The sequence below is a fragment of the Ursus americanus genome, chromosome 1 (genome assembly GCF_024610735.1).
Source record: "Ursus americanus isolate L20-20 chromosome 1, mUrsAme1.1.p, whole genome shotgun sequence".
Lineage (NCBI taxonomy): Eukaryota > Metazoa > Chordata > Mammalia > Carnivora > Ursidae > Ursus > Ursus americanus.
Window position 1 is genome coordinate 52,301,912 of NC_142127.1, and position 26,762 is coordinate 52,328,673.

At 38.2% G+C, this 26,762-nt stretch overlaps 1 protein-coding gene across 3 annotated transcripts in view; it reads right to left on the minus strand.

Annotated features, from left to right (window-relative positions):
* Positions 1-26,762, minus strand: part of CHN1 (chimerin 1) — a 222,580-nt gene that overhangs the window by 147,840 nt on the left and 47,978 nt on the right. For all 3 annotated transcript variants that reach the window (XM_087861581.1, XM_087861584.1, XM_087861576.1), the window contains one exon: positions 1,718-1,756. In XM_087861581.1, coding sequence (XP_087717707.1) covers positions 1,718-1,756 — 39 coding nt within the window. The remainder of the gene's footprint in view (positions 1-1,717; positions 1,757-26,762) is intronic.

Below are 26,762 nucleotides of genomic sequence, written 5' to 3' on the forward strand. Positions count from 1 at the left end.
ATTTATTTAAAAAGAGTCCTCAAACTTAGACATCTTTCTAGTTCTATTTTCTTACTGATTCGTATTTGTAAGTTTTCAGAATTATGTTGGGTGGAGCTCAGGCATTGAGATTACTAAAAGAAACCATAAAATTCAGTAGCAGAATTTCACCAAAAAAAAAAAAAAACACATTTTTAAAAACGTGATAGCTACTGTAAGACATGTAGAGATACAGAAAATACAAATCCCCTATACGTTTGGTGCTCAATACTCTTCAAGGGGAAAAAAATCGCCACCATGATTCACTAACAGTGTGAGGCTTCACAGATGCTCTTACACCAAAAATGTGCAAGGTCCAAGCCACAGCAAAGGGAACAAAGGTAAACTGAAAACCAGAAAATGCAGGCAAGAATTTTAAATGGGCTTCTGCCAATGAGATTATGAGATAAAATCTTTAAGAAGTAAAGAACATTAGTCATTTTTATACATTCTTTGAACTGTACTCCCCAGAAATAAAAAGGCACCAGCAGGGATGGGGGCAAAAGCCTCTATGCCAATATTTTTGGAGACTGTTCATATTTTGCTTACTATAATTAGCCCAGAGCAGCAACCTATTAAAATAAAACTATCTGTTGTTCTGGGAACATAAAACCAAGAATCTGACTTGCTGCTCCTTCAGTCAGCAAATTTCAGCAACTTACAAATATCAAATTTAAGATACCTCAACATTTACAAAGATGTTTAAAATGGATATTTAAAATACAGGTTTCTTAGGCTGCTTATCCAACTGCATAGATAAAAACATCCAGGACTGGGGCGCCTGGGTGGCACAGCGGTTAAACGCCTGCCTTCGGCTCAGGGCGTGATCCCGGCGTTATGGGATCGAGCCCCACATCAGGCTCCTCTGCTATGAGCCTGCTTCTTCCTCTCCCACTCCCCCTGCTTGTGTTCCCTCTCTCGCTGGCTGTCTCTATCTCTGTCAAATAAATAAATAAAATCTTTAAAAAAAAAAAAAAAAAACATCCAGGACTGGTATCTGCAGTAGTGCATTCACGGATTTATTTTTAAAGCTACTCTGATTATATTAATCCTATTTCCACTTTTTAAAAATCTGAAATATCTTTTACTTGAAGAAATAATATTCTCTAGGAAACAAGGAAGGGGAAAAAAGGGCTAAGAACTTAGACTCGTTTGAAAAGGTTTTTATTCTAATGTAAAGTTTAAAGAGCAATATAGAATCCAATTTTCTCTCTTTTGTATTCGGGAAAGCAATTCCTAAGAAACCAAACACACACAAAAACCCACTTTTCTTTTGCCTCTTTTCACCCACTCATTCAATCAAGATAGCCTTCTGACTTATCACTTATATGTGATCAAGTCCTTTTTCGCACAAAGAATTAGGATTTGAGAATAACCACATTGCTTGAATTCTTAGTTAGCCTCTCCTTGCAGTAGTTTTTATCAGCCAATGTCAACAGCGGCCTCAATTTCAGTATGGAATCCCACACAAACTCAGAGGGATGGCGTGCGTTCCAGACACGCAAACCTTAGAGACAGACCTTATGGAAACACTCCTGTTTTCCCACAATTACTTCTACGCTATTCCCAAATCCTGCTGTAAATTAATTCTTCAATAATGGGTATACAATGAAATGAATCTTCTTATCTAATGATCTTATTTCTCTATCACTTATTAAGCACTATAACCCACCCGATTTAAAATTATTTGTATACTTACAGTAAGATTTCCAAACAGGAGGTCTATATTCATCTGTATCTGGAAGAATAAACACCAAATTAACATTACTGAATATTTATATTTTAATCACAGATATTTAATGTAATTAAGTTATATTAATATATATTTAATCATATAGTTAATATATATTTGTTGCGGTCTACGTGTCCTAGGCATTGTGTTAGACTCAAAAGGGCATTCGGAAGTTTTTTAGTCTTGGTCCTTACTTTCTTAGAGTACAGTTTCACAAAGATGTTCAAAGAAAATTACTATATTTATTAAACTGGTTATCACGTAAAAACACCAAGGTTAATTTTTACAGCAGGCACTCATTTCTCACAGTCACTAATAGTCAATAAAGTCTTTGTATCTTTGGGCATAACTCTACCAACTATTTCACTGAAAGATCCCTGAAGTCATTGGAATTTTTCTTTTTCAGTACTATTGACCAGGTAACACTTTCAATCCTCAGAAATGTACCTCCCCCATCACATTTGGGGGATTCCAGTGTAAATGGTTTTATTAACATCAGGAGAGAAAAGCAGCAAGGTACTTCTTCATACATCATGGACAATCAAAACCAAGAAATGAGAAACACTCCATTGGAAGACAGTGCATCCAGGGAACCACAGGGACATGAGGTGAACAACTGCTCTTCAGTCCATTTCCCCTCACTCTGCTTGAATGAGACAGTATAAAGAGGAAGTGGAAAGAGATGGAAATACAAACACATGAGGGAGATGGGGGGAATCAAAAAAAGGAGAGGCACCGGTGTGGTCTGGCATCTCATTGGTAAAGCACAGCTCAGTAATGATTCTGCTGGTCAAAAGTTCTGCCTGCAAGACCACGTAGCTAAATTGGCAGACACGTCAGCTTGGTGTGGGACTATGTGGCCAGATACATCACCTGGTTCTGCTGGTACCCAACATAAACCCATTAAGGAATCTGGTCCAAAAAACCTGGTCACCAAGGAGGCAAGAAAATTTCTGGAAAGTTTATTGAGAAGGCTGAATCTAGCATATGCAGATTAAGTAAAAATGATAATAGACTCATCATTCCCCTCAACCTTTAAAATGCTAACACTTCACTTATAAACCACACAAATATTTGGAGCCAGAGGGCTACAGCAAGACTACTAATGATACGCATAAGAACACAAAAAGAAAATTCTAAGTCATGTAGAAATTGCTTGGCACTCAGTAGGAGTGCTCAAATATGTTTTTTAATGAACAAAGAAAAGATTATATGAATTACTGAGTGATGAAGTAATGCAGCAAACACAGCTGATTCTCATTATTCATCATAGTTATATTCTACGGAGTCACTCGAACACTGAATAAGTGAACACTGAGCCGCTGCTTCTAAGGGAAAACACAAGATGAGGTTCCTGTACGCCTCTGGTCACGACACTCTCATCAGCCCATCAATACACAACCTTGTTTTATTTGTGTTTCTGTTTAAAGACACCTTATTTAATAAACACTGTGACTCATTAACACTGAACTCACAGCCAACAGCACTATAACTCGTGCCTCAGGGAAGCTCATCTAACACACGTATCTTTCTCCAGAAGACACATCGCAGCCTTCTTGAGCTTAGCAACCCCAGACATCACTTCAGTGCTATGTGTGGGGGCTGTTTTAAACAGAGAGGACAACAGAAGCGCCACATTTTATACTTCTCCTGGACCCTACCTTATGTGCTTCTTCCCTTGGCTGATTTCAATTTGCACCTTTCCCTGTAATAGATCATGACTGCATTAACAGCGATTAGTGAGTTCTAGGAGTCCTTCCAGTGAATTACCAAGCCTGAGGGGAGTTTGAGAGAACCCCCTCCAACTTGCAGTTGGTGTCAGAATTTTTGGACTGTGCCCTCTAACTTTGTGATTGGCCCTAATTCCTCACAAACCCTATGCAAAACCTGTACCAAAGCAGTGAGAGCCTTCTGTAGATTGCTTTGACTTTGGAGAAAGGTGAGAAAGAGGCTAATTCTCAAAATCCTGCCTCTGGGGAATGGTGTATCTAGTCCTGATTGGGCTTTCTAGGGAGCATCAACTTTTACTTAAAGCTGTGTGTGTGACTTAAGGAAATTGACTACCTCTCTGAATCTTATTATCTATAGAGTAACACCATCATCTAAAATGGGAGTCGTAACAACACAGGTCTGTTGTGAGGATCAAACTATGTGTCATACATAAAGCACCCTGCACTTAGGAGACCTTTAGGAAATGAGTACCCCCTCCTGCCCTCACCTAAGGTAAATTTAAAAACACAGTGACATATTACCATATTAGCCTCAGGCCACTGTCAATGATTTCAGCTGTGCATTTTCTTCTTCTTATTTGGTCTTCCCTGTATATTTACTGCATCACAGAAGGCATTATTCAAGATGCTACAGATCACTATTTTGTGGCCAAATAAAATGAGCATTTAGCAAATAACCAAGAAATAGTGGGAGAAAAGTTTGAGTTTCCCTTAATATTAAAACAATTCTAACGATTAGTGACCTTTAACAGTGAAGTTTGGGTTTTAAGTGTCTTTTCCTAGCAATCTATTTTTTGCTGACGGGAGCGGGCAGCCTCTCTGGAGTGCAATTAGCAATACAAACCCTAAGCCTTCGTAAGTGTTTAACGGGCATCTGTTGCGGCAGAGCTCAAATAAGATGCTCTTTGAAGGAAAACACTTAAAAATTATGATGATCTTTCTTATTTCTAGGGGTAGCAACCTTAGGTCACCTTGGTCTTTTTGTTGACCAAGTTAGGCAATGGGTAAGCGCCACTGTCCTCAGAACTCAGGGGAAAGGAGCCCAAGGAGGGAGCACGGTTAGATAGTTCAGAAAAACATGCCCCAGCCTCTTGGTGAGCAGAATTAGTTGCTCGAGTTGGGGAGACTGATTTGCCAGGACCCTACGTTCTTCTGGAAGGGAAGAAACAATAACACAATCTCTGATGCCTCAGACTCAAAATTAAGTTCTATTATAGAAGAAACTCATAGCCCAAACCAAGTCCACTGGCAAGGAAAGACAAGGACACTCCTGAAATAAAATGACCTTGGAAATGGAATAACTGCAACTGGTGATGTAGGGCCACCCAAAGGGCTTATGGGTTTATTAGGGAAGACAGATTCTGACCCAGCATGGGGCTGATGAGAGAAGTGTCCTCAACCTCCCCGGCAATGAATTGTTGAGTATGAGAACACGAACTAACGAACTGCAATCTGGACCTCCAAGTGGGGTCACAACTGTGACCTGGGCCAATTCTGACCAGAAACCGCATCCAAGCAGCAAGACAAGCAACTAACACCAAGCAATATGGGGTTGGTCTTAAACACTGACAGAAAGTGATAACGATAAGGAAGACAGACGGTGTGCTATTATAGCGCAGCTCTCTTTCTGGCATTTGGAAGAGGATGGGACCACTGTGGGACTGAGTAAGACTCCTGGGGCTCAAACTTGCAGGAGGAGGAGGCTGCCTAAAGAGGAAGGCACTGAACTTCCCGCTAACTGGGGCACTAATTAACAACAACAACAAACAGGCAGCATATTTGGCCTCTGAATTTATATAACAAGTCATGCCAGTTCCTTCTGCATACCTTTTGACCCAGCAGTTCTGTTGTCTTTCTAGGAATTTATTGTAAAACAATTAGGGATGTTTGGAAAATGGCAATATAGAAGAATATCACTGCAATATTACTTTTCAAAAAAAGATGTTATTTATTCTTTTAGAGAGGGAGAGAGAGTGCAAGTGGAGGGAGGAGCAGAGGGAGGGGCAGAGAGAGAATTCCAAGCAGACTCCGTGCTGAGGGCGGAGCCTGACACAAGGCTCCATCTCTTGACCCTGAGATCCTGACCTGAGCCAAAATCAAGAGTCACCGCTTGATGGACTGCATCACCCAGGCATCCCTGCAATTTTACTTTTAAGACCAAAAAACTGGGGGGCACCTCAGTGGCACAGTCTGTTAGGCCTCAAACTCTTGGTTTCGGCTCAGGTCGCGATCTCAGGGTCATGAGATCGAGCCCCATATTGGGCTGCTTGGCACAGAGTCTGCCTGAGATTCTCTCTTCTTCTCCCTCTGCCCCTCCTGCTCTTGCTCACTTTCTCTCTCTCAAATAAATGAATAAATCTTTAAAAAAAAAAAAAAGACCAAAAACCTGTATTCAACCTAAACACCCAGCAACTGGAAACCAATATGATCAATTATTATATATTCCAGTTTGAAGACACCTTGACTACATCAAAAGGACTTCATCTTGTAATCTGTTAAAAGTCTGTTCTCTTTTAAATATTTTACATCTTTTAAACCAGTGGTTCTCAAACTTTTGGTTTCAAAAACCTGGATTCTAAAGAGCTTTTAATACCTACTCATATTAACCATATTAGAAATTAAAACTGACACGTTTGAATTTGTTTTCATTTGTTTTAACAAATTTTTACTTGTTAATTTGTTAAATAATAAGGTCACTATATTTTAACACTTCTATAAAAGATAACTTTATTTCTCAAAATAAAAAATGAGTTATACATTTTGCAAATCTCTTTAATGTCTGCTCTAATTGAAGACAGATTCTCATATCTGCCTCTGTGTTTAATCTATTGTGATATCACTTGCCATGTACCTTCTGGAAGATTCAACTAGACACTTGTGAGAGAATGAGAATGAAAAAGGCAAATAATATTGTCTCATTATTCTGTTTTGACTTTGTGGAAACTCAGAAAAAAACTTGGGGACCCCCAAAGGTCCCCCAACCACACTTTGAGAATAACTGTTTTAAACCATGATTTCCTTGGCATATCAAGGATATGGGGTATGGTGGGCTAAGATACATTTCATCTAAGAGAGAAATACAAAAGTTAACAAAGAAGAGAAAAGAGAAGAAATTATGTGGTCTTTTAGCAGTTTATGGTCCTTTCAGCTTATTCAAAGGAAGTTATGGGCCAATAAGCACCAAATGTCTGTGATCTGCCTTCATCTGGAAGTTTCAAGGACCCCCTCACCTCGTTTTGATTCTGTCAGAAAAACTATCCACACCAAGCATACAAACATGACAGACTTCCATCACTAGAGCAAGACTGAGAATGACAGCCAGACAACCTATGATTCAAGGACAGCTCACCTTAAAACCATCTTTAAAAACTCAGGGACAGCTGCTTAAAATAACCTTAGCATGGTATGGATGAGTCTTTAAATTAAGTACCTACCTACAAAATCCATTAAAAGATTTTCTCCCTTGCCTGTGTAATACTTCTGTATCTACACAAAAGATGATTTTATTAAAAAAAAAAAAAAAAGTCACGCTGGTGTACTCAAAATAATCAGAAACTTTCATTCATTCAAGAAATATGTATTAAACACTTTCTGTGGGTAAAAAATGTCAGTTACGAGGTGGGTACAGATGTAATTTATGCCTTCAAGGGAAGTAAGGAAAATAAGATGGATATTATTATACAAACAAGGTAATATAATAAAAGTAACATATAAGAGTATAATAAGAATAATACATAATACTCTTAAACATAAGAATTTTACAGACCATCATTTGGTCAAAATGCCTGGCAAGAACAGGTCCCCAGTATTTGCTGAACTGATGAAAGAATAGAAGGAAAGAAGGAATCACTTTTTTTTTTTTAAGATTTTATCTATTCGTTAGAAAGAGAGAACGTGAGAGAGAGCACAAGCAGGCGGAGTGGCAGGCAGTGGGGGAAGCAGGCTCCCCGCTGAGCAGGGAGTCCGACATGGGGCTCGATCCCAGGATCCCGGGATCGTGACCTGAGCCAAAGGCAGACACTTAACTGACTGAGCCACCCAGGCGCCCCAAGAAGGAATCACTTTAAGCCAGAGTGCCAAAAAAGAAAAAACAGAGGTGGCATCCTCTGATGAGGGCTTTGAAAGACAGATGATTTTTAAAGTCAAGGGGCTAAGGGAAGGAGTTGGAAGTAAGAGGGAGAACAGAACAGCATTCTGAACAGAGGAACACAGTGAGTAGAGGCACAGAAACAAGAGAGTTCAGGAAGTGTTTGAGGAACCGCAAAATAATGCAGACTGGTTGAAATAAAAGACATGTTGAGGAAGGCTTGAGACTCAGGCACTGGAGGGATCTTGGGCTGAGTTGTCCAGGAAGCGTCTATACGTAATGAAATGTGTTTTCTTCCGCCTGGTACTTACTTTCCACTAAATACCCCGATGTCTACAGGGAGAGGGGTACTGTAGTCAAGCCCAGACCAATTCTCATGAGTTAGAGAAAACAACGCAAGCCGCAGGAAGGCCAAAGGTAGAAGAAACAGCCAGTAAAACAGATGGAGCAAAGACTCAGAGGAGGTGGGGAGTAATGAGCTTAGAGGTCACAGGTGGATGGCACCGTGTCGAAGCAAGTGGGAAAGTAAAAAGACAGGTCCTGTTGCAGACATATTCCTCTGTGACTGTAAGCAAAATCTAAACAAATAAATGCAGGAAAACAAAGGAAAAAAGGAGACCAGTAAACTGTATGGAAACTGAAGACCAAGTTGATTAGTACATACAGTCTGATCGCACTTTTAGAAATGAAAGAAAAGATTTATGTGTGTGTATATATGGGGGCAGAGGGCCAACGAGAGAGAATATGAAAGATCTAGAATAGCATACACTCATTTAAGTAACAGTCGTGATCTCTAGATCAGCCTTTCTTATCCAGGTTCCTCATTCAACCCAGAGAGCACAGAAAATGCTGTGAGTGACTATTTTCTCTGTTCTCCCGTGGATGGGTGTCTCTCTAGAAGCACAGGAGAGAAGTTCACGTACTACATACAATGGACCCCCTAGGCCACTGGGCATTATTTTTTCCCAGAACCACGAGGAGTAAGGCTTCTCTAGATGGTGACGTGACCTATCTTATACATCTATGTGGTTTTTAAAAAATTATACAATCAATATATTACATTTGTAAGGAGGGAAAAAACTATTAAAAACTCCTAAGGAGGGAAAAAAAAAACTATTAGAAACAAAAAGTTTCTATCTCTAAGAACAGAAAATGGGGAAAATGATTCAGATAGAGAAAAGTCCCATTTAGCCAATTCCACGGGCTAATTTTTTGAGTGGGCTCTTGAAATGAATACAGTACCTGGGAAATCATCTTCCCAGTCTGAGAGGCTGGAAATCAGATACAAGCTTTGTGGCAACTTGACACATCATAAGGCACCTTCCTCCTAGACAGTCTTTGAATTCCCCTCAGAACCTCTATGCAGGCCTTCATTTCCCTCTTCGCCCTGTTCTAATTGAATCTGTTGAATAGCAGGCATTCATTAAGGAAAAGAGAAGAGTTTCATAATGAAATTTTCTTTTACTTTCGATTAATTGCTGGAATTGTGAGTCAAGGAGATCTTACTTTTACGTATTTTATCATGTCTATGAAAAATTATTCCAACTTTTTTCTCGCTTTTCAAAACTCAAAGATTCAGAGTTTAAGCAAGTTCTAGTGTTGAACTTGCTTTTGCCTATAATTTTCTTCTGTGCTGCCTTTTTCTCTAAATATTAATATTTTCAAGACATTCACTTTTTTCCTTTAATATTAAAAATTTCAAAATGCTCATCTGTATCTTTAAGCAACGATTTCAAAATCTTAGTAAAATATACCTAGGATAATATCTTTGATAGGATATATTATAACTCACAATATTAGGGCTATTTGGGAGGTACTCAAAATGTTCATTTATTGACTGACAAGATTAAATGTATTTATAAATACCCTAGTATTCTGCATTTTTATATTACACCTAAAACACTATGTGATTGAATAAATCTTTGTGCTCTCTCCAGCTGGATCCTATTTACATCCAGTATATCTACGGATGTTGTTGAAAATGACTTTAGAAAACAAACAAAATTTCATTCGTTTTATCACATAGTTCGTATATCATTATATAGCTATATGAATTCTTTGGTTTAGAACAACATTCTTCTGGTTAAGTTTAAATCTGCTTAGCTTTTTATTCTAAAAAATAAACAGTTCATTGTAGAACAGACCAAAATGTTAAATTTAAGCTGTTTATTGTTTTAGACTCAAACCAAAAGACTTTTGCAACTTTTTAACAATATGATGGATTTTTCTCAAAAAGGACTATGTTGCATTTTAAATGAGGTTTACGCTAATGAGGCATGAACTCTCAAAAACTGTGATTCATGCTTTAAAGCACATTTGTTTCGGATTGCATTCAGTTTGAAAATTAACAATTTTGATTTCTGTAAAAAGAATGACATTTGTTGACAAGAAAAAGAGCCTTTCTTCTCTTCAAATGAAGACTCACCTTTCAACCAACTGGCAAGAGATTCCCTGTCCTGCTTTAATCAGAAAATGAAAGGCATTAATGACACGTTGCTATTCTGTTTCTGTACCAAATTTTGGCCTACTAAGATAATGAGACGCTTGCGATCACGAAACTCTATTTTACTATAAACTGACCTTTTTAAAAGAACAAGGGCATAAAATTCACAATAAATAAATAATTCTATTGTTATCATTTGAGAGAGTCACAAAAGAAAACAATGAAACTTCTTAGTCTAAAAGAAATATATTTCAGGGGGGGAATAAAAATAAATAAAAGAAATATATTTCTTGGAATACAAAAGTTCAGAGTAAAATTGGAAGGCTCATAATAACATAAAATTTTAAACAAATGAGGAAACAAATAAAAAAGTGCTTCACTATGTTTCTAGGTATCACATATCCTGACTAAACTTCTTTCCTAGAAAATGCTTCAAAACATTGGAAGTAAGCATTTCAACTAAGATAATTAAAATTCACTCTGCAAAGTCATGGCCAAATCAGGTCAGTTAAATTCACCCTTAGAAGAAATAGTTATTTAAAACGGTTCCAAGTTGAAAACTGATGTGTCATGATACAATTCGGACAGAAATAAACTATTTTTAAAACCAAAGATAATTGTTTTTAATTCTTCAGAGACTAATGACCCAGAACCACTACTACATGGAAGAAAATTTCTGACTACAACTACAGTCCTCACAGGTAGCTTCACCAAAGATCTCCAAAAACAAACATTTTGTCAATGCAGTGCTCATCTCCCCACCATGACCCATAGCTTGGGCCAACAAAGCCTCCTGAATGAAATGTGAACCAAACTTGGAAACCTCTCCTTTTTTTAAAACTCAAGGTTGGCCTTTTATTAAAGACCTAAGCAATGTTTCCTCTAACCAACTTGGCAGACCTACCAAACAGACTACACAAACGAAGTCTTTCTGCTGACTCAAACTTTTCACTATAGACTGGGAAACAAAAAGCGATACACAGGAACTGGGTCATTCAACTCAATTCAAAGGTAAAGGTTGTCATTTTCCAACCTACTATTTCTTCTAGACGGCAAGTCCTATCCCTCTGAGGTCTTCTCTTCAAAGAATCTGATCATTTCTGATACTGTCTATCCTAGCGAGCTGGCGCAGTAACAGAAAGTCCTCAGATGTGCCCACTTAACCACAAGGTTTCTAACAGACAACTTCAAGAGGAGATTTAACTCCTGCCAAGCCTCCCAGTAACATCTGAACATTCTTTTTTTTTTTTTTAATAATGATTTTTTATTATATTATGTTAGTCACCATACAGTACATCCCCGGTTTCTGATGTAAGGCTCGATGATTCATTAGTTGTGTATAACACCCAGTGCACCATGCAATACGTGCCCTCCTTACTACCCATCACCGGTCTATCCCATTCCCCCACCCCCCTCCCCTCTGACGCCCTCAGTTTGTTTCTCAGAGTCCATAGTCTCTCATGTTTCATTCCCCCTTCTGATTACCCCCCCTTTCTTTATCCCTTTCTTCCCCTACTGATCATTCTAGTTCTTATGTTCCATAGATGAGAGAAATCATATGATAGTTGTCTTTCTCTGCTTGACTTATTTCACTAAGCATTATCTCCTCCAGTGCCGTCCATGTTGTAGCAAATGTTGAGAACTCGTTCTTTCTGATAGCTGAGTAATATTCCATTGTATATATGGACCACAACTTCTTAATCCAGTCATCTGTTGAAGGGCATCTCGGCTCCTTCCACGATTTAGCTATTGTGGACATTGCTGCTATGAACATTGGGGTGCATATGGCCCTTCTCTTCACTACGTCTGTATCTTTGGGGTAAACACCCAGTAGCGCAATGGCTGGATCATAGGGTAGCTCAATTTTTAACTTTTTAAGGGACCTCCACACTGTTTTCCAGAGTGGCTGTACCAACTTGCATTCCCACCAACAATGTAGGAGGGATCCCCTTTCTCCACATCCTCTCCAACAATTGTTGTTTCTTGCCTTGTCTATTTTTGCCATTCTAACTGGCGTAAGGTGGTATCTCAGTGTGGTTTTGATTTGAATTTCCTTGATGGCTAATGATTTTGAACATTTTTTCATGTGTCTGTTAGCCATTTGTATGTCTTCATTGGAAAAGTGTCTGTTCATATCTTCTGCCCATTTTTTGATTTGTTTATTTGTTTCTCGTGTATTGAGTTTGAGAAGTTCTTTGTAGATCTTGGATACCAGTCCTTTATCTGTAGTGTCATTTGCAAATATCTTCTCCCATTCCGTGGCTGCCTCTTAGTTTTTCTGACTGTTTCCTTGGCTGTGCAGAAACTTTTAATCTTGATGAAGTCCCATAAATTCATTTTATCTTTTGTTTCTCTTGCCTTTGGGGATGTATCATGAAAAAGGTTGCTTTGGCCGATGTCGTAGAGGTTGCTGCCTATGTTCTCCTCTAGAATTTTGATGGATTCCTGTCTCACATCGAGGTCTTTCATCCATTTGGAGTTTATTTTTGTGTATGGTGTGAGATAGTGGTCAAGTTTCATTCTTTTGCATGTAGCTGTCCAATTTTCCCAGCACCACTTATTGAAGAGACTGTCTTTTTCCCATCAGATGTTTTTTCCTGCTTTATCAAATATTAGTTGCCCAAAGAGCTGAGGGTCCATTTCTGGGCTCTCTATTCTGTTCCATTGGTCTATGTGTCTGTTTTTGTGCCAGTACCATGCTGTCTTTGTGATCACAGCTTTGTAGTACAGCTCGAAATCCGGCATTGTGATGCCCCCAGCTTTGTTTTTCCTTTTCGACAGTTCCTTGGAGATTCGGGGTCTTTTCTGGTTCCATACAAATTTAAGGACTATTTGTTCCAGTTCTTTGAAAAACATTCTCGGTATTTTGATCGGAATAGCATTGAAAGTGTAGATTGCTCTGGGTACATCTGAACATTCTTGAATGGCTTTCGTTTGGATTTTATTAGGTAAGTAAAAAAATTCACCTCTAACAACATGACACATTGCCTAACCCTCTACCACAAAAAAACAGAATACACAAAACTCAACAACAGCAAAAATATATATATATCTTTCCACTTGATTTTTCGATAGCTCACACTTCTAAAATCAGACTGCGATGAGTTAACTCTTGATGAAGTCCTTGTAATTCCTCCTACCACATGGTACAGACATTTCACCACACACACAAAAAGAATATACCTGATTAGCACTTTTCCACACCCAACAACTTAGACTTTTAACCATCCAGAGCACTTGAAGTTACAGATGTTAAAAATGTAATCACATGAAAACTCTTGGCAGAATGTTTGCTTTTTATAAATAGAAGTTCGGGAAAATAACCAACTAAAACTCCACTTTTAGTGGGGAGCTTCCTAGATGGTCATCTAAGAACCATAAGTCTGTTGTCTCAAACGCCCTCATTTCCCTCAGCAGAAACAGTGCACAGCTGACCCCTGAGCTACATGTGTTTGAACTGTGCAGGTCCACGCGTATGTGGATTTTTTTTTTTTTAATAAATACAGTAGAGTACTGTAAATGTATTTTCTCTCCCTTACGATTTTCTCAATAACATTTTATTTTCTCTAGCTTACTTTCTTGTAAGAATACAATATATAATGCATATAACATACAAAATATTTCTTAGTCGACTACGTTATTAGTAAGGCTTCGTAGTTAAGTTTTGGGGGAGTCAAAAGTTGTATTCGGATTATCAACTGTGTGGGGAGGTGGGCACCCCTATCCCCACAACATCTAAGAATCTACTGTATATCCTCCTTGTTCTTTTCTTACAGGAAAGTTGCAAACAATATTTTTCCCTTTGCTGTTATTCATCCTTTGAGACAATTATTCCTAACCCACACATTTTCCATAAACCAACATAGTTTTGTAGCAAAAGGAATCTACTGTCATATTCTCAGGCTTAGAAGTTGCACTAGAATGTGTTTATTAAAATGCGCATTATTTTGGGGGCGCCCGCGTGGCTCGGCCGGTTAAGCATCTGCCTTCAGCTCAGGTCATGATGGGATAGAGCCCCGCATTGGGCTCTCTGCTCAGCGGGGAGCCTGCTTCTCCCTTGCCCTCTGTCTCCATCTCCCTCTGTCTCTGTCTCCCTCTGCTCCCCTCTCCCTCTCCCTGCTGCTCCCCCTGCTTGTACGAGCTCTCTCTGTCAAATAAACACATAAAATCTTAAAAATAAATAAAATGTGCATTATGTTTTGACACAGATTCATAAAATAGTTAGGATTCCCCAATGATGAGAGTCAACATGTCATTTTGGCAGCAAGCATTAAAACAGCAACCTTTCAAAGTCTTGCCTTACATCAATGTTTTCAAGCTTTATCAAGAGGACAGGTACTCAGAATAGAGGATATACTAACCCTTAAATGAAACCCTATGGGGAAAAGAGAGGTAATGCTTCCATTATCAATACTTTAACATCACAGAAAACTGTGATGGGAAAAGATCACAACATATCTCATCTTATCACTGATAATTTGCTAATGCACTTCTTTTAAACTGGACTTCTCTGGGAAAACCAATTAGTCACTTAAAAAAAAAAGTGGATTGTGAAGAACACAGAGAAGTTTGCTTTAGATGACAAGATGTGGAGCCAAATATGGAATAAGGCAGCTCAAAGCTGTAGGAAAGAAAGCTGAGTGAGATGTGGAAGTAATACCGTGTTAACCACAAATGAATAGAGCTGGATCATTCTAAGCACATGCTAACTGTCCCAAGGCATAATAAAATGCTCAGCATGTTTTAATTAAATGTGCCTCGATGCACACATGACAGTAGAGGCTGCCAAGATGCAAAAAAACCTCTTTGGAAATGAGAACTTGTGTTCCAAATTGATAGGTACCTATTTTTCTTCCTTTGAGAGCGGGACCCAGGTATGAAAGCTCTCTCTTGTCGACAGCTGCATCCAATGAGGCCTAAAATGAACATATAATGGACTTGTCTTAAAAGTTCCTGCAGTGTGGGGATATGAAGAGCGACTGCCTGAAAGTATAGTAGCAACAAAGGCCAACCTTTTCTCAATTCTAAAATCCAAATGCTTTGAAAAGTAAAAATATTTTTATAACTCATTTGGCAATACACACTGGTCTGACTTGAACCTAAAAGTATTTTCATAATTTCTTATAACTCATTTGATGGCAAAAGCCTCACCTGAATGGATATAAGAATATTTATAGTCCTTACTTACTCCATTGAGTGTGCTACTCATTTGTTTCATTGCAGAAATATGCATGTGTGATTACAGAGTGCTCTCTCAGACAATGCTAGAGTGTTATAAAATATATATATGAAACGTATTACCTTTCTAAAATCTGAAAAATTCGACATTCTAACACACATCTGTAACCAGAGGCTTTGGATAAGGCATTACAGATCCACTACTGTTATTAATATTTATAGCTGACCATGTGAACGCACAAGTCAGAAAATGACACTGTTCTGCTGGATTCTCTCCAATGGCTTCCTGTGTCACTCAGACTAAAAGCTGAACTCTTTACCACTGCCTGCAAGATTGCTACTCAAAGAGAACCACAACATTGACATCCGCTGGTATCTGTTAGAAATGCAGGTCTGCAGGACCCGATTCCCTTCTGTGAATCAGAAACTGCACTGTCACAAGCCCCCAGCTGATGTGCATGCCCGTGATTCGGAAGCCCTGGCCTCCTACACCCTAGAGGACCTGTCCTTACCTTGCAGGGCTCACCTCCTACTTCTCCCCCCTCCACACACACACACTCCTCTCCAGTCTCTGGTTTCCTTGCCACTTGTCAAACATACAAGAAACACTTCCAGCTAGCTGCTTCCTCGGACTGGAATGTTCTTCCTGCACGTATCTCTCCTGACTTGCTCCCTCATCTGTTTCAGTTCTTTACTCGAAAGTCATCTTCTAAATGAGGTCTTCCCCGTCATCCTATCTAAAATGTTCAAAATCCCCTGGCAATTTATATTCTTCTGTTTTCATTAGTTGTCATAGTTTTTCTCTTTAGTACCTATCACTATCTAAAATAGGAACATTTAACCAAATTGTGTTGGTTTTTATTCGTCTCCTCCCATTAGATGTAATAAGCTTCACGAGTGCAAAGATTCTGGTCTGTTTTTCACACTGCCTGGAACAGCAATTCTCCATGTGGTCTGTGGACCCCTGTGGATCACTCAGACTCTTTCAGGGGGATGCACACGATCAAAACTCTTTTCATAATTACACTAAGAAGTTATTTGCTTTTCTGACTATCAGTGCAAAAGCTGGGGAGGGTAAAACCACTGGGCTTCAGCACAAACAATGCAGGGCACCAAACTGTATCAGTTGTCACTGTATTCCTCACTGCCACACACGCTCATGGCTTAAAAGCAAATTCAGCTTCATTTAAAAATTCCTTGATGAAGCAGTTGAAAAAGAATTAATTTTATTAAATCTTGACCCTTGAGCATGTGTCTTTTAAATATTCTGTGTGATAAAATGGAAAGTGTGCATAAGGCATAGCTACAGTATGATGTTATCTTGGGAAAAAATATATGCGGTCATTCAAGTTGTGAGCTAGACTAGCTGCAATTTTCATAAGCACTGTTTCACTGGAGAGAATGACTGACAAACTACGTCTACTCAGACTTGGATATCTGGTAGATATTTAATGAAAATGAACAAAGTTACCTTGTCACTTCAAGGACAGTAACTGACAATATTTACTGTCAGCCATAAATCCAAGCTTTCAAGTGAACATTAGAATTTGGAGAAAAGTGTATCCACTATCATGAGCTTGACAGTTTGTTAATATTTAAAGACTTTTCTAAGATTGATAGTGATATTAAAGAATGTAATGTGTTAATATACTGTATAGTGAAATGTGCTAACATCTGTAAAATCTGCATAACTCGATGAGCTAATATTTTTGAAATGACAAAGGCATTATAGTACAAATTCGTGCATGGGTCAAAGATCCAGTCAAAGTATAAGGTAGACCAATGGATTTTAATGTAACAGCATGAAATACTCGCTGAGATGGTTTCAGAGTCTACATTGCAACTGACCTTGAAGAAAATACCACTTGTCAAGTTTTAGTGTAGTATCAAAGAGTAAACGCAACTATTTTAAAAGATTACTAAAATACTTCCCTTTTTTCCAACCATATACTTTATAAGGCCAGATTTTCTTCATATACTCCAATCAAAACATTACGACAAATGATTACAGATATGAGTTTTCATCTTTTAAGCTGGACATTAAAGAGTTTGTAAAAATGTAAAAGAATGCCACTCTTCTACTTTAAAAGTAGTTATTTTCATAAAATATGTTATTTATGCTAACATGTAATAGGTTTATTATCAGTTTTAAAACGCTAACTTTTTTTTAGTTTCTCAATTTTATTTTCAAATACAGTAAACAGCAATACATATAACCCACATAAACAAATGCTTTTTAGGTTCCTCAATAATGTTTAAGAGAGTAAATGGGTCCTGAGATTAAAAAGTTTGAGAATCACTGGCCTAAGGCAATAACTATTAGATAAAGTAAACTTTGTTGCACGAAACACTTACTGTGCTCGGCTCTCGTTAAATGCTTTGACACTATTTTGTTTATGCCTCAAAAACAACTTTATAAAGTATTGTTACTATCACCATTTTATAGGTAAGAAAACCAGTGCCTGAGAGAGAGGAACGCATTTGCTTAAAGTTGGCATAAGCAGGGCCAGCACTTGAGCTGGGATTATGTGACTCCGGATCACATGCTTCTAGCCACTACTGTCACTGTAACAAAGGCGTGCTATGTTAGAAACAAGACCAACAGTGCAAAGCCAGGTGACTGCACTTAAAAATATCAAGGCACTAAGAAGGAGCCAAAAAAAAAGAAGTGAAATGCATTGGGGATTGAAGGGAGACAATCTAAGGAGGTTCACGTGGGCAGAAGAAAAGCCAGGACAACTTCTCAGAGGCAGAATGCAAATGTTTCAGGAAATATTTCGACTGCAGCCTACAAGGGTACAACAGCTATGACAAGCTGAGGAATGAACAATAAAAACACTGAGATGTCTATTTTGCTTCAAGACCGGATTTCAAGGATAATAAATCCCTTATGGTCAGATTCATTCCTGACACTACTGAAGTCCTCTTACTGCTGTTGGTTTCCCTGTAGCTCAAGCTTGAGTATAACCTTCAATGAAACGTTCAAGATATTCTTTGGTTGCCACAGCCAAAGACAGTGTCCATCTATCAACTTTGGTTTCCACCTATCAAAGAGTTAAATCAGGGCACCTGGCTGGCTCAGTAGGCGCAGCACGGACTCTTGATCTCAGGGTTGTAGGTTCAGGCCCCATGTTGGGCATAGAGATTAAAAATACTTAAACTTAAAACTTAAAAATAAAATCTTAAAAAAAAAAAGTTAAATCTATCAACTCCAAGAAGTGCCTCCTCTCAGTCCTACAGTAAGTAGGGTGATATCCTAAGGTTCTGATACCCTGATTGGATTAGTGACACAAAGGGCACTTAATGTCTGTGTTTTATGAAGGAGTCTTCTAAGGTCAAGAGCAGTAATTCTTTCCCAGCTTCGAATTTTCCTAAGCTAAAAATTCCTGCTAGAATATGCAGATATACTTCCTACAATTTTGAAATTTCTACTTCCTGTAATATTCAAACCATGAATCACTTTTGCTAGGGATGATTTAAAAATGAGTGATCCCGGATGGGGCAGGAAAACAGAAGATGAAGTGGGTGGTGACAGAGTAGTAGTCATGGTTTAGCAATGCAACATGCAGACCAATAGTGGGAGTTAGGACAAAGAAAACAGAGGGAAATCTTGGAACTGCTCTCCTCACTCTATTGGGGGGAAGGTCGTAAAGTCAGGTTAGAGTGTTCGTCCTATGTGTTAACGTGTTCAGTAGAGAGGAGGTTTGAAAAATTCTGACTCAGACGAGCATATGGAAGACCTGACATAGAAAAATAGAACCTCTTAGTATGCACAATGTGTACAACAATGGGGGAAAATGAACTTGCAGGCATATTCTCAAAATTCTGGGAGATCCTGAAACGTTCCTAGGATATAAGCATAAATAATAACTGATACTCTCTTTCTCTAGTCTTCTATCTTCATATTATTTCAGGGGCTACAAAAAGAACATTAAGAGGGCTTCCAAAGCTTCACTAGTGATCTAGGATTATCCTAACACTGGAACCCTTCAGTTCCTCAATCACAAATTCTTGTACGTGGGACCATCAGACTAAAAGTCTAAGGTCAGAAAGAGAATACTGGAAAACAGTGATTATGCTCACTGGTATTTTCCAGAGTTGAGTGGGAGGCTGTCCAACGATCATGCCTCCTTCTACCACGGCCTATGCTTCAACATATGGTTTACAGAACTGTAGTGATTCAACATTTTGCTGGATCATAAAACAGAAAATATGTATATGAAACACAGTTATTAGTATTTTAAGAGTCTACAGAGCACTGCAGTCTTGCTGCATGACAGCAATGGGCCAACTTGGGCCGCTCAAAGCCCCGTCCCAAAACACAATTTTCTTAGGAAGGGCAGAAACCAGGAGCAGAAGCTGACAATACATCCACCAGTGTCTGGAAAATTGACGAATGAAACAAAGTTACAGGATATTCCTCTATAAATATCTCAAACACTCAAAAGAACCAGGATGGCTGGGCTCTTCATCCTTGGGTAATCGGGAAGAAGAGGAATGGATACATTGTCTGCCAGGCAAGTGTTAAGTTTCAGAAGGGACAATGCCAGTACTGGTTACAAGGTGGGCTCCGGGTGCTTGGAAACCTGCCTCTTTTACTAGTACTTACTAATTGTGAGTCTCACCCTGGGCACATGAATACTGATTCCTGAGGTAACTGACATTAAGGAAATTTCTAGGGAAAGAAAGGTGGGTGTCACTAGTAAGATCTTCACAGATGGTCTTCAGAACGTGTAAGACGCCATAACGTAAGCCACTACGCAACAACACTCCTTTTTGTCACTCTGCAACGAGCATTTCGGAAGCTACCGAGCATCTTCTGTAACGTAAGTGGCAAACAGTTTAACAAAAAGTGACTATCTGACTTGGAGTCGAAGTGGTCTAATTCAATTCCAGCCAACATGTAGCTGATAAGATTTCAACCCCCATGCACGTGACAATTATATATATGACGATATATGACATATATGCCAATATACATGCACATAATGACGATAATATACAAGTATATAAAATCAAGCACGGGGCACAGTGGAAGACCAGATACTGCTTAAAGCCGTCCGGAGAAATGTTGAGTTAAAGCAGGTGAGGGGATGGATCCCTTATACAAACACAGCCAGAACTCAGTGGATTCCTACCAGCTCTGATGGGAAGTGAGGACCGCGACCATGTAAACAGAATACCTGGACGGCTCTCAACGTACCCTACTTTAACTGTCCTTACGTTAAAAAACATCATTTGTTTTTTCTCCTCACTTCTCCCTCAGGACTCGGAAAGAATCCTGTGCCAATGCCCAACACACTTCACACACGAAATGTTACAGCCTAATAGCTTTACCAAAATGAAAAGCCAGATCATTGGTTTATTTTAAAATATCTAAATAGAGTCTTCCTTTGTTTAATCCCAGACTTGACGCAGCTTTCTAATAAGCAATATTACTTGTTACTCAAAAAGCAGACTGAATGATTTATGTCATGCAGCTGGGAACAGGATTTTGTTTGAAATACTGTCTGCATGCTTTTCTGCACTAACATTGCTAGAATGCCCTCAAGGATGCTGAATACTATGGATTGGAAAACCAAAGGTCATTGTCATTGGAAAATGAAAAAAGACTTATCTGATTCAAACCAACATCAAGCACAGAGAAATGACAGCAGTGGAAAAACATTTTCAAGTGCCTTTATGAGTCTGTAAGGGAGAATTACTTATCTCTAATAAGACTTAAAATTCTTGTAATATATCATAACAAAAATAAATGAATTTTTACAGTTCACAAATGACAATTAAAGCAAATCCTGTGTTCTCATAATTTTAAAATACTTGGTGTACCTTTGAAAGTTAATGCAAATATGCTGGTAATAAATGTTTTCCCAACGACAATGAAATGTTCAAAAATAAATGTAAAGTGATATAATTTCATTCATATCATTAATACATACACATATGTGAGACTAGATTCTTTCATGCATATTATATATTATATATATGAAACAATTTCCAAAAATTTGAGTTCAGTATAAAACATGTGCCTCTAATTTTAAAGAAAATTCTCTTAATTTTCTATGTAAACAGGCCATTAAAAAATGGTAGAAATGACAGTTAACATATTGACACAAGCTAACCTGCCCACTGGGCATTAACTGTTCTAACAAACTTGCATTACAGATAAGGAAGATAATTTCTGCATTTTACGGGTAAATGTGGTATTTTCTGAAAGCACAAGAAGTTCTAAGAAAACTCCTGGCGGCAAACAAAAGCACATTATTAACCTCACCATTTTATTCCACTACTGCTCAGCAGTAAAATGCTGATACAACCAGAAGCAAGCTAAACTAATAATTAAAAATAGATATATGTTTATAGTATAAATACAAGTCTTTCCTCTAAAAGAAAAGGGTGGGGAGGCAGGGAAAATGGTTCTTTTCTCATCTACTTGAGAACCCAGTTTTCATTTCTGTGAATTCTCTTCTCAATTTTTTTAATTTTGAAAATATCCAAACCTACAAAAAACTGAAAGACTAGTACACTGTTCGGTGCATCCTTCATCTCAATTCACTAATTGTTAACCCATTTGTCCACTTGTTACTTCCTCCCTCTTCTCTCTACATAGCCCCCAAACAATTTCAGAGTAAAACTTCACTCATAAATAGTTCAGCATATATATTCTGAAAATAAAAACCCTCTCCTACACACACACATACAATACTGTTCTCACACCCAAGAAATTAACCCTCTGTAAGCCAGGAAAAACAATCATCACTATTTATTATCTGGGTACATGAAACTTTTTTTATTTTTGTACATGTAAGTCATTTTATGAATAATTTACAAGACAAAAAGGATAGTGAAAAACATATTAGAAATTTAATGAAAATTTAAATATGCAAACCCAAATTTTATTCCATATTTTTCTGTTTTGAACACCCCTCAAACAGACATCATTATTGAATGCCACTAACTGCTCACCAACAGTTATTCATGAACCTACGTATCCATGTTATAAATACAGAGTCCAGGTCTCAAGTACATCTCTACCAGAATTTGGCTTATCATTGTGCTGGATCTTTTTCTTGCACTTGCACTGTAAGAATGCAATATTTCATATTCTAAGAACATCCTCTTAATGTTCTAGCTTATAACTATTTCTGGTTTTTCCTCTTGCACTTACATCTTCAAAACATAACACTCTTGAAAACTCAGATGGCTCATAATTTTGTTGAAGAGAGGACAGTCATCTACTTTGCTCCATAATTGCAAAACTTTTTAGATTTATAAAAACTAATTAAAATGACCAATCCAATAATTCTATCATTTCTGCATCATCTATTTCCTTCCTGTCACTTCTGCACACACACCTATCTTAGGCATTTGTCCACTTAAAAACTATATCAGGTATATGTTGGTAAACAAGCTTCAGGAAAGATGAAAAAATAATGTCCACTCTCCTATTAGCAAAATGGGATGGACCAGATTCTTACTACAAAATATGATGCAATGAAATTCTTCCTGTTGAACGACTGACTGGATATGATCACCTTATTTCCATTTTCCTTAGACAGATACTGTTCACCAATTCTTGAGTTTAAGAAAATTCACCTAACACATTAGTTGGCAATTTTTTTCTATAAGGAGCCAGATAAGGAGCCAAATATTTTCAGCTTTGCAAGCCAAACCACCTCTGTCTCAACTCTGTAACTCTGCCTGTAGAGCGGGCAGCCCTAGACAAATGTTAACAAATGGGCAGGGCTTTCCCAATAAAAATTTACTTATGAAAACAGGTGGTAAGCTGGCCTGCTGACCCTGGGTCTTGGGTATCATCGCTTGATACTTTATATTCTGAGATTTCTTCTGTATGATAAATTTAACCATTATCATTACAGTCTAGAGTACTGTTATCTCTTCATCTTCCTTCTGATTTATCTATTGTGAAATGTCTTCCTCTGTCAAAATTTTTCCTTTGCCATTATGGGCAGGAAATAAAAAATTCTAAATTTCTAATTGTGTTCAATGAAATGTGTTCAGTGAAGTGTATTCAATAAAATTTTAACAAAACACAACTACAAAGATAGTGTCTCCATGCTTCTTTTGTACCTTCTTAAAAGATGACGCAATAGTTTGGGCAGCAAAGTAAGAAAACTGGACAATGACAAAATAGTTAGCACGTATTCCACAACTACAGTGTTCTTCTGTTTTCTTATTACTTTAGGGGTTTTTTTTTTTTTTAGCATAACTGAGAATAACTGATAAGTTATGTATAATTAATGTTATGTATAATTAATGTTATGTAAGTAATGATGAAATAATTCCTAGAATGATAAAGTGGCAAAATGTTTCAAGATGCAAGACAAATAAGATCATAAAAATCCCTTAATGTATCTGAGATTTATAAAGAAATCCCACATGGCAATTGCAAGATATTGTTCTATATTTTCAAAGGGTAAAATTTCCTTTGTTCTTTAGAAAACCCCTAGCAAATAGATCTTCTCAAAAAAGAAACTCAAAAATTAATATTGACTAAAAAGGACCCTGGTGGTATATCAAGATTTAAACATATCATCAAATATACCCAAGTACATGAAAAATGTCCTTTTTTTGTTTTTTGATACAAGATCCAATCGAGGTTCACCCATCGCATTTGGTTGCCATGTGTTCTTAGTGTTCTTTCGGCAAGAACATTTCTTGCTCTTTACCTTTAAAAAAAATCTTTCATGACAATGACATCTGTAAAAAAGCTGTACCACCTGTCTTGTAGAATGCCCACAGTCTGTATTTCTGTGATTACTTCCCCGTGACTCAGAGCAGGACCTGTTACCTAATTTCCAAGTCCCTTGTTCAAAAATTATTAGGAATTTCAAGACAGCAACAGCAGAGCATTAAACTAAAAGCAAGGTTCTTCTGAGTGCGGAGCATGTGCAACTGCACAGGTCCAGCACACCCACGAAGCCAGCCAGGATCCAGGGGAAGCGTTTCTGCAAGCCGACTACTGCAGAGATGAAGATTTATACTCCCCACTGCATCACATTAGGAGACACAGCCATTTTATAAATATTAATTCCAGGCTTCAAATACATCTCTAATCAGTTCTAGTTTAGCACTACTTCTGGTTCTTTTTCTTACACTGGCATTTGTCAAAATGCAATAAAGATCCTAGATTTCAAATACATCTGATAAATTCTGGCTAGTGTGAAACGTAGTTGATGATACACAATAATTTTAAATTGTTCTCAGCATACTATCTCTCACCCTTCCATACTGACTAGAATAATTCATAAAATATAATAAAATGGTTTCAAAATATCCTAGAAATCAAAATGACAGCCAAACTTTAGTGACTCAAAGAAGAAAACCTGCACCACTTTCAGTCGGATAAAATCTCATTCATCTACCCATCAAACATGTACCAAGTACACTATGGATGAGACCTAGGGCTAAATTAGAAATGAATGTGAATGGAACACAGTCTTATACTTGAGAATTCCATAGTTAAGGCCTGAAGAAAGACATGAAATAATCACAATGCAGTGAGAAATGTTACCATAGAGTTGCTAATGGATACCAGGAGAGCCAATTTCAAGCCCAGACTTGGCCATTTACTAAATTTTATGAACACTCAGTATATTTTACATAGGATTCAGTGCGGTTACAATGAAAGAGGAAGAGTTTTTTTTGTTTTTTTTTTTTTAAGATTTTATTTATTTATTTGACAGAGATAGAGACAGCCAGCGAGAGAGGGAACACAAGCAGGGGCAGTGGGAGAGGAAGAAGCAGGCTCATAGTGGAGGAGCCCGATGTGGGGCTCGATCCCACAACGCCGGGATCACGCCCTGAGCCGAAGGCAGACGCTTAACCGCTGTGCCACCCAGGCGCCCCGAGGAAGAGCTTTGGAAACAAAATTATGAGAGGCATTATCATTATCAACCATAATAACTTTTTTTTAAAGATTTTATTTATTTATTTATTTGAGAGAGAGAGAGTGTGTGTGTGAGTGAAGGGAGGGGCAGAGGGAGAAGCAGACTCCCCATGGAGCACAGAGACCAACGCCGGACCAATGCCAGCACCCTGAGATCATGACCTGAGCCGAAGGCAGATGCTTAACTGACTGAGCCACCCAGGTGCCCCAATAACTTGTTCTTGATACACAGAGTAATTATTCATTTGATGAAATACTCATGAGCAATGGGAGATGTTCTGGATATATGCTAAGTTTTTATTTTAAAAGAAGGCAAGACCAACTGAATGTCATTCAACCTAAAGTCACAGTCCTCTCCATTCTTCTTTCTCTACAGCCAGCCCAGGGAACCCGCCTACTGGCAGGCTCTGGTCACCTGTACCGCACGGGGTACGAAGCAATAGTTAGGCTGTACACAGGATTAACATGGCACCTTTTTTTTTAAAAACAATTTTATGCCAAGATTCATAATTTTGGCATTTTTGTATTCCCAGAGGATTCTTGCTCTTCCCTGGGGAAAAGGGAGGTTACGAAAGCCCTAAGAATAGAAATGCTTCTGTGCAAAAACATAACTGGAACCACTGGCACTTTTATGTTATTAGGGTATTATTCTTGCTGTCAAGTCTAAGTGAACAATAAAAGCTAGTGCTCTGAGAAACAGACAGGCTAGTAACATGAACACTGCCACCTCTGCTATCTGCAGTCCACCGAGAGAGAGGGAGGACCCAACAGCAAGATTGAGAAGGAAAAAAAAAGTTTTCACCGCAGGAATCCATGTTTGTTTTGTTTGCTTATTTACTTGAAACAAACAACAAAAGCCCTCACCAGCTCCCACACATCAGTTCAACTTCCTGCTGCAACTGCACGCAAGCAGGTTGACAAAGGTGGCTTTTAGTCCTACTTCTCTGACAGTGCAAGTTCCCAGAACATAAAAATACCTGAGGTTCTACTTCTGCAGGTGAAATTTTACAGTATTTATTATGATTTTAAGACTGTTTTCAAATCAGACCATTTAAAAAAAAAAAACGTGCATAAGTAAGCTTACAGTGCATTTGGAAGTACAAATGATTAGAAAAAAAGAAATTCAGATGAGGTATACCCCTGGTTTTATTATGGTGATTAGGTTGCTATGTTTTTCCCCAACCACATCTAATGAATCAGTCATAATCTGCAGTCATCTAGGAGGCATAAGATGTAGTAAAAAATGATTTTTAAAATGGACAAACTGTTGTGAACAAATGAACCTGAACCTTTATATCTTTTATATACAGACACTCCTTGACTTAAGGTGGTTCAACTTACAGTTCGTCAAATTTACGATGGTGGGGGGGCAATATGCGTTCAGTAGAACCATACTTCCAGTTCTGAATTCGGATCTTTTCCTGGGCCAGCAGTGTGTGGTGGGCCCCTCTCCGGTGATGCCGGGCAGTGGCAGCCACAGCTCCAGCGAAGGGCCAAGAATCGACATGCTTGCTGCCATTCTGTTGCTCACTTTCAGTACAGTACTCAATAAAGTACAGGAGATACTCAACACTTCACTGTAAAACAGGGTTTGTGTTGGAGGCTTCTGCCCAACTGTAAGCGAATCTAAGCGTTCTGAGCACATTTCAGGTTAAGAAGCTTAC